The sequence below is a fragment of the Copadichromis virginalis genome, linkage group LG19 (genome assembly GCF_057382275.1).
Source record: "Copadichromis virginalis isolate Kocher_CV1m ecotype Utaka linkage group LG19, C_Virginalis_male_GT1.1, whole genome shotgun sequence".
Classification (NCBI taxonomy): Eukaryota; Metazoa; Chordata; class Actinopteri; order Cichliformes; family Cichlidae; genus Copadichromis; species Copadichromis virginalis.
The window spans coordinates 36,224,979-36,237,154 of NC_140636.1; the positions used below are offsets into that span (position 1 = coordinate 36,224,979).

General features: G+C 48.4%; 2 protein-coding genes and 2 pseudogenes across 2 annotated transcripts; all 4 read left to right on the forward strand.

Annotated features, from left to right (window-relative positions):
- Positions 1-1,016: 1,016 nt before the first annotated feature.
- On the forward strand, positions 1,017-4,544 carry LOC146686738 (uncharacterized). The gene has a single exon (XM_085441291.1). It carries the CDS (start codon positions 3,636-3,638, stop codon positions 4,542-4,544), a length of 909 nt encoding a protein of 302 aa, XP_085297417.1. The 5' UTR covers positions 1,017-3,635.
- Positions 4,545-5,764: 1,220 nt separating this feature from the next.
- LOC146686739 (uncharacterized) lies at positions 5,765-7,877 on the forward strand. The gene has a single exon (XM_085441290.1). The coding sequence runs from the start codon at positions 5,765-5,767 to the stop codon at positions 6,671-6,673; it is 909 nt and encodes a 302-aa protein (XP_085297416.1). The 3' UTR covers positions 6,674-7,877.
- LOC146686740 (thioredoxin-interacting protein pseudogene) lies at positions 6,862-7,428 on the forward strand (annotated as a pseudogene).
- Positions 7,878-8,765: 888 nt separating the features above from the next.
- Positions 8,766-10,095, forward strand: LOC146686741 (cytosolic arginine sensor for mTORC1 subunit 2 pseudogene; annotated as a pseudogene).
- Positions 10,096-12,176: the final 2,081 nt, after the last annotated feature.

Here is a 12,176-nt window from a genome sequence, read left to right on the forward strand (position 1 = left end):
ATTAAGTCGAGGACTACTGGCTGTCTGCGTACAGAGTGTCTTCCCACACGTGTGTTCATTAAAATCATTGTTGGACCAAGATCCTCTGGACCATGGGTGGTGTGTACTCTCTTTCCTCAATTTTGAACCTTAACATTCTAGGCGCCATCCTGTGGACCAAACATGCAATTGAAAGATGTTATTTTCGCCGGTATAACTCCTTCAGACACTTTGTACCGCATTGAGCCAGCAGAGGGAGCACCTCTTGTTCAATCCCAGTGGCACAGCAGCTGCTCTGCTTCTGTGTGTGTGTGTGTGTGTGTGTGTGTGTGTGTGTGTGTGTGTGTGACAGAGAGACAGACAGAGAGAGAGAGAGAGAGACACTTGCTGTGTATTTAAAAAACAAGCGCTCAAACAAACCAAAGAGAACGACAGAGGCAGAAAGACACTGTTTTTTTTGTGGTAACCCATGAGGTCTTGCTATCGAATTGTACAGTGCATCCTGAAGCAAGGCCGAGCAGATGACATAGTGCTCCACAGGCCTGCTTCTGGTGCCTGCTCCTGTACCAACCTGCTGCAGAAACAGAAAAAGACAAGAAGTCTAGAAAAAGAAAAAGAAAAGGACAAGCAGTCAACTTAAAAAAGCCCAAGTGGGAGGAGCTAACAAGAGTATAAAAGGCCAAGAGAGGCAAACAGAAAACAGAGAGACAAAGACAAGACACACTGGGTCGGCCTGAAGAAGGCAAAAACATGCCGAAACGTCGCGAACGGCCCAGTGAATGCTAAATGTGCACTAAAACCCTAGATATGGGCAATTTTTTGAACCAGGGCAGGGACACCACCACCCGGCCCCATCGATGGCCCGTGCACCTCAGGCTACCAGCTTGCTGGTGGCCTGATTCTTTTCTTAACACCTAACCCCATCATCAACAAAACAATAAAAAGTTGTCACAAAACCAGAGCTACAGCAGAAGCAAGAAGTCTTCCTTCAAAGTGCCTCGCTTATTTTTTTTTTTTTTTTGAGACGTGAAATTCTTTTCTTAACACCTAACCAGCCAGTGCCTCGTGGGGTTGGGGGTGCCCCTGCCCTCTATCTTACCCTAACCCTAACCACAGGGGGGTCCCTAACACAAAAAACGAAGACAAGAAGTCACGTAAGAAAGAAAAACAAGTAGAAAAAGAAAAAGACAAGAAGTCACGTACAAGAAAGAAAGATAAGCAGAAAAAGCAAAAGACAAGAAGTCACGTACAAGAGAGAAAGACAAGTAGTCAGAAAAAGAAAAAGACAAGAAGTCACGTACAAGAAAGAAAGATAAACAGAAACAGAAAAAGACAAGAAGTCACGTAAGATAAAACAAAGAAAATAATGTAAATACACACGGAAAGGATTTAAAGGAAGGGGGTGCCATAAACAAAAGTACAGTGAACAAAGGACGGGATGTCAAAAAAGACAGGGGGTGCCATAAAAAGATAAAGAGACAATCCTAATAAATGTATCTGACTCCAGCAATTTGCACTAAAATTTCTAGAAAGCTGGTTTTCTTTCTCCTGCTCGCCTTGTCTGAATATGGAGTAAACACAGAAAGACAAGAAAAAACAAGGGGAAAACAAAGAGAAAAATAGTAAGAAAACTAAAGATATGAAAGACAAGAAGTCACGTAAAATAGAAAGAAAAGCAGAAAAAGAAAAAGACAAGAAGTCAGAAAAAGAAAAGGACAAGCAGTCAACTTAAAAAAGCCCAAGTGGGAGGAGCTAACATGAGTATAAAAGGCCAAGAGAGGCAAACAGAAAACAGAGAGACAAAGACAAGACACACTGGGTCGGCCTGAAGAAGGCAAAAACATGCCGAAACGTCGCGAACGGCCCAGTGAATGCTAAATGTGCACTAAAACCCTAGATATGGGCAATTTTTTGAACCAGGGCAGGGACACCACCACCCGGCCCCATCGATGGCCCGTGCACCTCAGGCTACCAGCTTGCTGGTGGCCTGATTCTTTTCTTAACACCTAACCAGCCAGTGCCTCGTGGGGTTGGGGGTGCCCCTGCCCTCTATCTTACCCTAACCCTAACCACAGGGGGGTCCCTAACACAAAAAACGAAGACAAGAAGTCACGTAAGAAAGAAAAACAAGTAGAAAAAGAAAAAGACAAGAAGTCACGTACAAGAAAGAAAGATAAGCAGAAAAAGCAAAAGACAAGAAGTCACGTACAAGAGAGAAAGACAAGTAGTCAGAAAAAGAAAAAGACAAGAAGTCACGTACAAGAAAGAAAGATAAACAGAAAAAGACAAGAAGTCACGTAAGATAAAACAAAGAAAATAATGTAAATACACACGGAAAGGATTTAAAGGAAGGGGGTGCCATAAACAAAAGTACAGTGAACAAAGGACGGGATGTCAAAAAAGACAGGGGGTGCCATAAAAAGATAAAGAGACAATCCTAATAAATGCTTCTGGCGTAGGATCTTGGTGCGGCCGTTTGCCTGGTAGGTGTGTTTGGCTATGATGGCAGCCTTGGGCACAACAATGCGGGAGCAGGTGTTCTCAAACTTCGCATTGATGCAGATCTCTTCGCCTTCACAGAATCCACGCCGGTCAATTTTTGCATTCAATGACACCTGACCGTCAGGGATGAACATGCAGGTGACTTTCTTCTCGGAGGGTCAGCGCTCGTTTGCATGTATTAGCTCTAGAATTGCCACAGTTATCCAAGTAACGGATGAGCGATCAAAGGAACCATAACTGATTTAATGAGCCATTCACAGTTTCACTGTACCGGCCGCGTGTACTTAGACCTGCATGGCTTAATCTTTGAGACAAGCATATGCTACTGGCAGGATCAACCAGGTAGCCCCTCAGGCGGCGGCAGCGGCGCGCACGCACGCGCTCGCTCGCTCGCTCGGGGCTACTGAGCCCTGTCGACCAGGGCGAGGCTTTCCGGATGCACGTGTGGACCGGGGCGAGGGTTCGAGAAACCGTGTTTGCCGGACGGGGCCCCGTCGCCCTCGCGGGGTGGGCAAACTCTGGGTTTGCCTACCCACTCTGCGACGAGGCCCGCCGTGGTATGACCACCGGGACGGACCGGGCGTCTCGGTCTCGCTACCGAGCGATCGCGTCTGGCGGGGGGGGGGAAGCGTGGGGAGGACAGGGCGGGGTCCGAGAACCACCACCCCCTTCGACCTTCGCGCTGTAACCCCCGGCCAGCGCTAGAGGCGAGCCTGCGGGCCGGAGGAGCTGACCGCCCGAAGGCGCCGGCGAAGGTGCCGGGCCCGGCGGCAGCCCTCTGATGGCAGGCCACGTTTGCCAGTCGATCGGGGTGGGAGGGCACAACCCTAGAAAAAAACTTACCTGTTAAAATAAAGCCTGTATAAAGGAAAGAAAAAACTTACCTGTTAAAATAAAGCCTGTATAAAGGAAAGAAACAAAAAGGAAAACACTTATTCACCTGGGCTCGACTGAAGAAGGCACTTCTATGCCGAAACGTCTCGCGATAGCCCATTAGCTCTCAAACCCAAGACATGGGTAATTTTTGGAACCGCCGGGCAGGGTCTCCACCTCCCGGCCCCCATTGATGGACAGTGCAGTCAGGCCCTTGGTGGCCTGTTATCACCTAAACCCTAACCCCCTAACCAGACCCCCCTCCCCTCCGGCGGCCGGACATGCTGAAGTGTATCCCCCTGTGGCGCTGCAACCGCCACGTCGAGTCGGTGGACAAGCGGCATTGCAACTTGCAGACGGTTCCTGATGAAATATTTCGATACAGCCGCAGTTTGGAGGAGCTTCTCCTTGATGCCAATCAACTCAAAGAGCTACCAAAGCCTTTCTTCAGACTACTGAACCTCCGGAAACTTGGCCTGAGCGACAATGAGATCCAGAGACTCCCGCCTGAGGTGGCTAACTTCATGCAACTGGTGGAATTGGACATCTCCAGGAACGATATTTCTGAGATCCCAGAGAGCATTAAGTTTTGCAGGGCCTTGGAGATTGCAGACTTCAGTGGAAACCCCCTCTCCAGATTGCCGGATGGTTTCACTGAACTCCGAGCGCTCGCTCACCTGGCCCTCAATGATGTGTCATTACAGATGTTGCCCAATGACATTGGAAATTTGGCCAACCTGGTGACGTTGGAGCTCAGGGAGAACCTGTTGAAGTCTCTGCCCATGTCGCTCTCTTTCCTGGTGAAACTGGAACAGCTGGACCTGGGCAGCAATGAACTGGAAGTTTTGCCGGATACCCTCGGCGCTCTCCCCAACCTAAGGGAGCTGTGGCTGGACCGTAACCAATTGTCCTCATTACCACCAGAGCTGGGAAACCTTCGTAGGTTGGTGTGTCTGGATGTGTCGGAGAATCGTCTGGAGGAGCTCCCGTCAGAGCTGAATGGCCTCCTGGCTCTCACAGACCTGCTGCTCACACAGAACCTGCTGGAGGTCGTCCCGGACAGCATAGGGTCTCTGAAACAGCTGTCCATCCTGAAGGTGGACCAGAACAGACTGACCCATCTGACTGATTCAATAGGCGAGTGTGAAAACCTCACAGAACTTGTCCTGACGGAGATAAGAAAGATCTAACCCAAGACATGGGTAATTTTTGGACCCGCTGGGCAGGGTCTCCACCTCCCGGCCCCCATTGATGGACAGTGCACTCAGGCCCCTGAAAGGGTGGCCTGCTATCACCATAATCCTAACCAGCCCGTGCCTCGTGGGGGTGGGAGATGCCCCTGCCTGGCCCTAAAACCCTAACCCTAACCAGGGGGGGGTTACAAGAAGTGCAGAGCTAGAACTAGTGTGGCTCCACTACACAGTCAGGACTGTAAAGTTAAGAAACCACTAATTCAGACTCAGGCCTTATATTTTCTGTTCTTTGTGTCAGGACAAGAAGTGAAAAGTTGTTGGGTGGAAAAAGGAATGAATGAATACATGACTTTTGCACACAGATCTCATTAACACACAAAACACATCCCATCTGAGGCCAGACAAATGTGGACTGTGAAGGCTCTCTATTGCACATTTAACTGTTGTCAAAGTAACAGCTGAAAAAAATATATTTTGCTGTACCACTAGTGTAAAAAGTGAAATTAAAAAAGGAAAAAAGAAGAAGAAGAAAGGCAACCATTCAGTAGTTCTTGCCCTTTAAGGCTAATCAAAAATGGTGGAAATGTGCTTTTCCTCTCACACTTGACTTGTTGTAGTATGTTTGAATATGAGAAAATCATTAAAAAAAAGTTTTTGGGAGATGCAAAATCCATAAAAAAAAGGAGTAAAAAAAGCCTAAGTAAAAGGAAGAAAAATTAAAAGAAATGCTTACCTGCAATACCTGAAGAAAAAGGAGAGAAAAAAGTTAGAAAAAAGTGCTTACCTGCAAACCCTAAATAAAAGGAATTAAAGAAATGCTTACCTGCAACCCTAAAGGAAAAAACCTGTATAAAAGGAAGAAAAAAGTGCTTACCTGCAAAAACCTAAGTAAAAGGAATGTAAAAACTTAAATAAATGGCGGTGAAAATTAAAAGAAATACTTACCTGTAAAACCTGTATAAAAGGGAGAGAAAAACACTTACCTGCAACCAGTACTGACCTGAGCCAGCCTGAGGAAGGCACTACGATGCCGAAACGTCGCGATGGCTCATTGCAGATCGAACCCAAGACATGGGTAATTTTTGGACCCGCTGGGCAGGGTCTCCACCTCCCGGCCCCCATTGATGGACAGTGCACTCAGGCCCCTGAAAGGGTGGCCTGCTATCACCATAATCCTAACCCCCTAACCAGACCCCCCTCCCCTCCGGCGGCCGGACATGCTGAAGTGTATCCCCCTGTGGCGCTGCAACCGCCACGTCGAGTCTGTGGACAAGCGGCATTGCAACTTGCAGACGGTTCCTGATGAAATATTTCGATACAGCCGCAGTTTGGAGGAGCTTCTCCTTGATGCCAATCAACTCAAAGAGCTACCAAAGCCTTTCTTCAGACTACTGAACCTCCGGAAACTTGGCCTGAGCGACAATGAGATCCAGAGACTCCCGCCTGAGGTGGCTAACTTCATGCAACTGGTGGAATTGGACATCTCCAGGAACGATATTTCTGAGATCCCAGAGAGCATTAAGTTTTGCAGGGCCTTGGAGATTGCAGACTTCAGTGGAAACCCCCTCTCCAGATTGCCGGATGGTTTCACTGAACTCCGAGCGCTCGCTCACCTGGCCCTCAATGATGTGTCATTACAGATGTTGCCCAATGACATTGGAAATTTGGCCAACCTGGTGACGTTGGAGCTCAGGGAGAACCTGTTGAAGTCTCTGCCCACGTCGCTCTCTTTCCTGGTGAAACTGGAACAGCTGGACCTGGGCAGCAATGAACTGGAAGTTTTGCCGGATACCCTCGGCGCTCTCCCCAACCTAAGGGAGCTGTGGCTGGACCGTAACCAGTTGTCCTCATTACCACCAGAGCTGGGAAACCTTCGTAGGTTGGTGTGTCTGGATGTGTCGGAGAATCGTCTGGAGGAGCTCCCGTCAGAGCTGAATGGCCTCCTGGCTCTCACAGACCTGCTGCTCACACAGAACCTGCTGGAGGTCGTCCCGGACAGCATAGGGTCTCTGAAACAGCTGTCCATCCTGAAGGTGGACCAGAACAGACTGACCCATCTGACTGATTCAATAGGCGAGTGTGAAAACCTCACAGAACTTGTCCTGACGGAGATAAGAAAGATCTAACCCAAGACATGGGTAATTTTTGGACCTGCTGGGCAGGGTCTCCACCTCCCGGCCCCCATTGATGGACAGTGCACTCAGGCCCCTGGTGGCCTGCTATCACCATAATCCTAACCCAGGAGGGAAGGACCGCGCATTCCTCGGTCCCCCCCAGGGGGGACGGGGCCGTAACCAACGCCCTAACCCTAATGATGCGGGTGTCCGCGCTGAAGCTTCTGGGTCTGGGCTGCGCCAAGGTGGAGTACGCTAAAGGCAAGCAGCGGTGCCGACAGGAGGCCGAGTACCTCAGACATGAAACGGTCCTGCGGCTGCAAGACCAGCCCACAGACTCTGATGGCTCTGTGGTGTTGAGACCTGGCAACAAGTACGAGTACACGTTTGGATTCGAGCTCCCTCAGCAAGGGCAACTGGTGTCGTCATACAAGGGGAAGTTCGGCTACGTCCAGTACTGTGTCAAAGCCCTGATGGAGAGGCCGCAGCAGCCCGTGCTAGAGTGCAAGAAATGTTTCGAGGTGGAGGAGCCACTGGATGTCAACACCCCAGACCTGCTGTCTCCAGCAGGTGGCATGAAGCAGAAGAAAGTCACCTGCATGTTCATCCCTGACGGTCCCTGGGTACTGGAAGGCTGGTGCGTTCATAAAGATGGGACTGTGAGGCGGAGGAGGAGTTCAACGGCAATGCTCGCATGCTGCCGGTCGGCTGAAGTCCACCAGTGGGAACCGTGGAACTGTGGTCCACCTGTTAAGGACCAAACTTGAAAACAGGCAGAAGGTCTGAACTCCAGAGGAGGTTGGATGGAGAAGTAAAGGCACGAGTGTGGAGGTGGACTGAAATGTTGGTCGTTTGTTATGTCAGCTGCCTTCAACCTGCTTCATCGCTTATGAGTCTTCCTGCTCGTGCTCCTCAGACCAGAGATGTTGAGGCCCGATGGCACAGTGATATGCTGCATTTCTGAATAAGCTGCCCTTTCCAGAGACTCTCCATTTACAGCCACTATGACTTTGTTACTGGGCCGAGCACTGGCCTGCTGTGGCACCGTGGCTTTTTCTCATTGCACTCCAAGACTGTATTTTTACAGGACTACTCAAAAGGAAACATCCTTTTACCAGTCCACTCAGTTTGCATCGCTGTTACGAAATTGTTGGGAACACTGTTGCTTTTCAGAATCACAGCATGTAAATTTCTTCCTTAAATGTCAGTAGTGTTACCAGTGTTTGAAAAAAGTCCTTTATTCCTATATTGTTGCTTTTGACTCTCCTACTGCCCAGAAGACTCTGTTCAACTGAACAATGTTTTTGATGTGGAGATATGCAACTTCCACCAGTCACCACAGCTTGGTGACTGGTGCTAATTACTGCGAGTGCCGTCCATACCACACGCTCTCGATGGAACGCACTTTATCTGAGGATCCTTGTATCTGATCTGCAGTTGTCCCAGGCAACATTTCATTTAAGAGTTCCACTTCTGTGAATTCACAACTTCTGTTCTTTCAGGGCGCAGGGAAATCACTGTTAATGACTCATTTGTGAGAAAATATGTTTGTAATACGCTCTTGATACGTGCAGATGTTTTTGTATGAAAGCCGAGGGGAGAATATAAAAGGCGGAGCTCACACAGGAGCTCATTTTCCACTCGGCACTCGATGAGAGCACATCTCTGCCAGTCCAACTGTTGCCAGCTAACCTAGCTTACAGTTTTCTGTGTGCCACACCTGAAGAAGACCGTGTACGGTCGAAACGTTGTGTTTTTTGTGTTTATTTTTAAATAAACAGTTTTTTTTGGCACACCTTCTTTTGTTGTTTACTGTTTTTACGTGACTTTTTCCTTTCCACATTTTGGAAAGCGTTTTTTGTTCACATTAAAATTAAATAAATATTTTTTGAAGCACATTTAATTTTTTTTGGAAAAAAGAAAAGAAGAAAAAAATTCTGGACGCCATGGACGACGGCTGGACGGTGGTATGCTATGGCCGCCGCCGCCAACGTGACCGCCAAGTCTTCTGGGACGGGTACGGAGGGCCGCAGGGAGGGATGGACCGTGCACGCTCCTTTTCCTTTCGGAGAAGGGATTATCTTCCCCACCCTAACCTATTTTAGTCCTTCCTCAAATGAGAAGACGTAAAAGATGGAGCTTCATATTTTAGAGCACAGCTTGAAAGTGGCGAGTATAGAGAAAGAAGGGATCCAGATTTGCACTCACGGATTAATAAAACTCGCCTTCCTGGCCTCCAAAACAAGATGCAAGTTTTTCAGTTTGACAGAGACTCCAGAGGACTATACCATCATCGTCGACGAGGAAGGATTTAAAGAGCTGCCCCAGTCGGAGCACATCAGCGTTGCCGACGCCACGTGGGTGGCCCTTAACGTGGTGTCAGGAGGTAGCAACACATCCACTTCACAACCCATAGGAGTCACCAAAATCGCTAAATCAGTCATCGCACCACTGGCCGACCACAACATTTCTGTTTTCATGCTGTCGACGTATCAGACGGACTTCATCCTGGTTCGAGAGCGAGACCTCCCGATGGTCATGCACACTCTGTCTTCCGAATTCACTTTGTTTCGAGTGGTCAACGGGGAGACTGTTGCTGCTCACAATCTGGGGGTGACCAATGGCTTTGTGAAACCAAAACTAGTGCCCCGTCCTATCATTCACCCCTTATCCAGTCATAAGAAACAGAAAACGTACAAGTTGTGAAATAAGAAAAAGAAAAACGTACAAGTTGAGAAATGGAAGAAACACGTAAAAGCCGTAGAACTGGAAAGGACAAATGAGAAGGGGGTGCCAGAGAGGAAAAATACAGGACGGGATGTCAATAAAGCAGGGGGTGCCATTTAAAAATTAAAAATATAAACAGAATGAAAAAGTTAAAGAAAGAATAAGAAAAAGAAAACGTACAAGTTGAGAAATAAGAAAAGAAAACGTACAAGTTGAGAAATATAAGAAAGTTAAAGAACAAACAGAGAAACAGAAATATAAAGAAAAGAAAGAAAGAATAAGAAAAAGAACACGTACAAGTTGAGAAATAAGAAAAGAAAACGTACAAGTTGAGAAATAGAAGAAAGTTAAAGAACAAACAGAGAAACAGAAATATAAAGAAAAGAAAGAAAACAGAAAGCCCAAAGTGGGTGGAGACAGAGAGTATATAAAAGCCGAGACAGGCAAGAAACAGAAACAGAAGACACGTTGGGCCAGCTTGAAAAAGGCACAAATACGCCGAAACGTCGCGAAGGCCCAACGATGCGCATTGGCCAATTATCACCCTATATGGGCAATTTTTTGAACGGGGGACGTCTGCCCACTTCATTCGTCGTGAGCGTGCCTCCAAGGGGGTCCAGCGGCTGCTGGGTCCCCTTTCTCTTTCCTCATCCCTAACCAACCCTAATCATACCTGCATTTGTCCACTGGAGGGAGACAAAAACACCAAGCTCTGAGATTCAAATTTTGAACTGCAGACCTCACAGTGTCTGTGTGTGTGTGTGTGTGTGCGCTTTGGTGTGTTTGCTTTGGTGTGTGTGTGTGTGTGTGTGTGTGTGTGTGACAGAGAGAGAGAGTGACACTTGCTGTGTATTTAAGAAACAAACGCTCAAAGAAACCAAACAGAATGACACAGGCAGAAAGACACTGTTTTATTTTGGTAACCAATGATGCATTTCTTCTCCGCTTGTACAGTGCACCCTGAAGCCGTGTGTGGACCAGGAGATCAGCAGAACAGGAACCACAGAGCGTCAGCGGCAGACATCCAAGCTGCACAGGGCACACGCAGCACCAGGCAGAATTAATGACGTCCCTGATCCACAGCTCAAGCCCAGCCACCCGCTGCCTCCTCGCCGCCTCCTCCCGGGACCTTCAAGGACCACCCACCAGCCACTGGTACACATTCCAATCTTACACAATGGCCCCAGCATCACAGGGCATCTCCTGACATTAAAATCTATCCTGATTTCTGTTGTTTTTCCCTCATCTCTGAGCCGCTGAGTGTGAGTGTGTGTGTGTGTGTGTGTGTGTGTGTGTGTGTGTGTGTGTGTGTGTCTGTCTTTTACACAAAAAATGCACTTGCAACAACTTTAATATGGAATGTACTGGACTTCCCAGCTAGGCGCCCTCCTGTGGACGACAGGTGCAATCCCAGTTGCACAGCACTTGACCAGCTTCTGTGTGTGTGTGTGTGTGTGTGTGTGTGTGTGTGACAGACAGACAGACAGACAGACAGAGAGGGAGATTCAAAGCATCAGGACCAGGAGATGACACAGTGCTCCAAAGGCCTGGTTCTGCTGCCTCCTCCTCCACCCACCTGCTGCAGACGCTTCTGTGAAGGGAAACTGCTACATGTTATGTCACCGATCCCTGCCATGCTGCGTGTCAAACGACCCGGCAGGGCCTGCTGAGTACAGTGGTGGTGGACCCAGGCCCTCTGCACCTTCCTTTCTCCGACTGGGACCGTTTTGTCCCATCCTTTTTGGTCCGATTCGCCATATCTCCAGAACCGAAGAAGCCATCGGCGTGGCCTCTTCGCCACAGCGTCCGGCACCCACCAAAACCCCCACCTAGACACCAACATCAGCCCTCTACACCTCTTACTTTTTCAGTTATTCCACTTTTGTCCCATCCTCTCCTGGCTTTTTCCCCATAACCTATCATTTAAGCCTCATCATACCTGCCGTGGGCCACTGGAGGGAGACAAATCACCATGCACTAAAATTCAAATTTTGCACTGCAAACCTCACAGTGTCTGTGTGTGTGTGTGTGTGTGTGTGTGTGCGCTTTGGTGTGTGTGTGTGTGTGTGTGTGTGTGTGCGCGCTTTGGTGTGTGTGCTTTGGTGTGTGTGTGTGTGTGTGACAGAGAGAGAGAGAGAGAGAGTGACACTTGCTGTGTATTTAAGAAACAAACGCTCAAAGAAACCAAACAGAATGACACAGGCAGAAAGACACTGTTTTATTTTGGTAACCAATGATGCATTTCTTCTCCGCTTGTACAGTGCACCCTGAAGCCGTGTGTGGACCAGGAGATCAGCAGAACAGGAACCACAGAGCGTCAGCGGCAGACATCCAAGCTGCACAGGGCACACGCAGCACCAGGCAGAATTAATGACGTCCCTGATCCACAGCTCAAGCCCAGCCACCCGCTGCCTCCTCGCCGCCTCCTCCCGGGACCTTCAAGGACCACCCACCAGCCACTGGTACACATTCCAATCTTACACAATGGCCCCAGCATCACAGGGCATCTCCTGACATTAAAATCTATCCTGATTTCTGTTGTTTTTCCCTCATCTCTGAGCCGCTGAGTGTGAGTGTGAGTGTGAGTGTGTGTGTGTGTGTGTGTGTGTGTGTCTCTCTCTCTTTTACACAAAAAACACATGTCAGTTGTTAAGGAAAATGTTATAAAACACTTCTTCAGTAAAGACTCAGAGAAGAGAAACACACAGAACTTCTTGCTAGCAAGGGCAGCCTCCACTCTAAGAGACTCCAGTGAGAGAACTGCCCCGGTCTTTATTTTATACTCCAT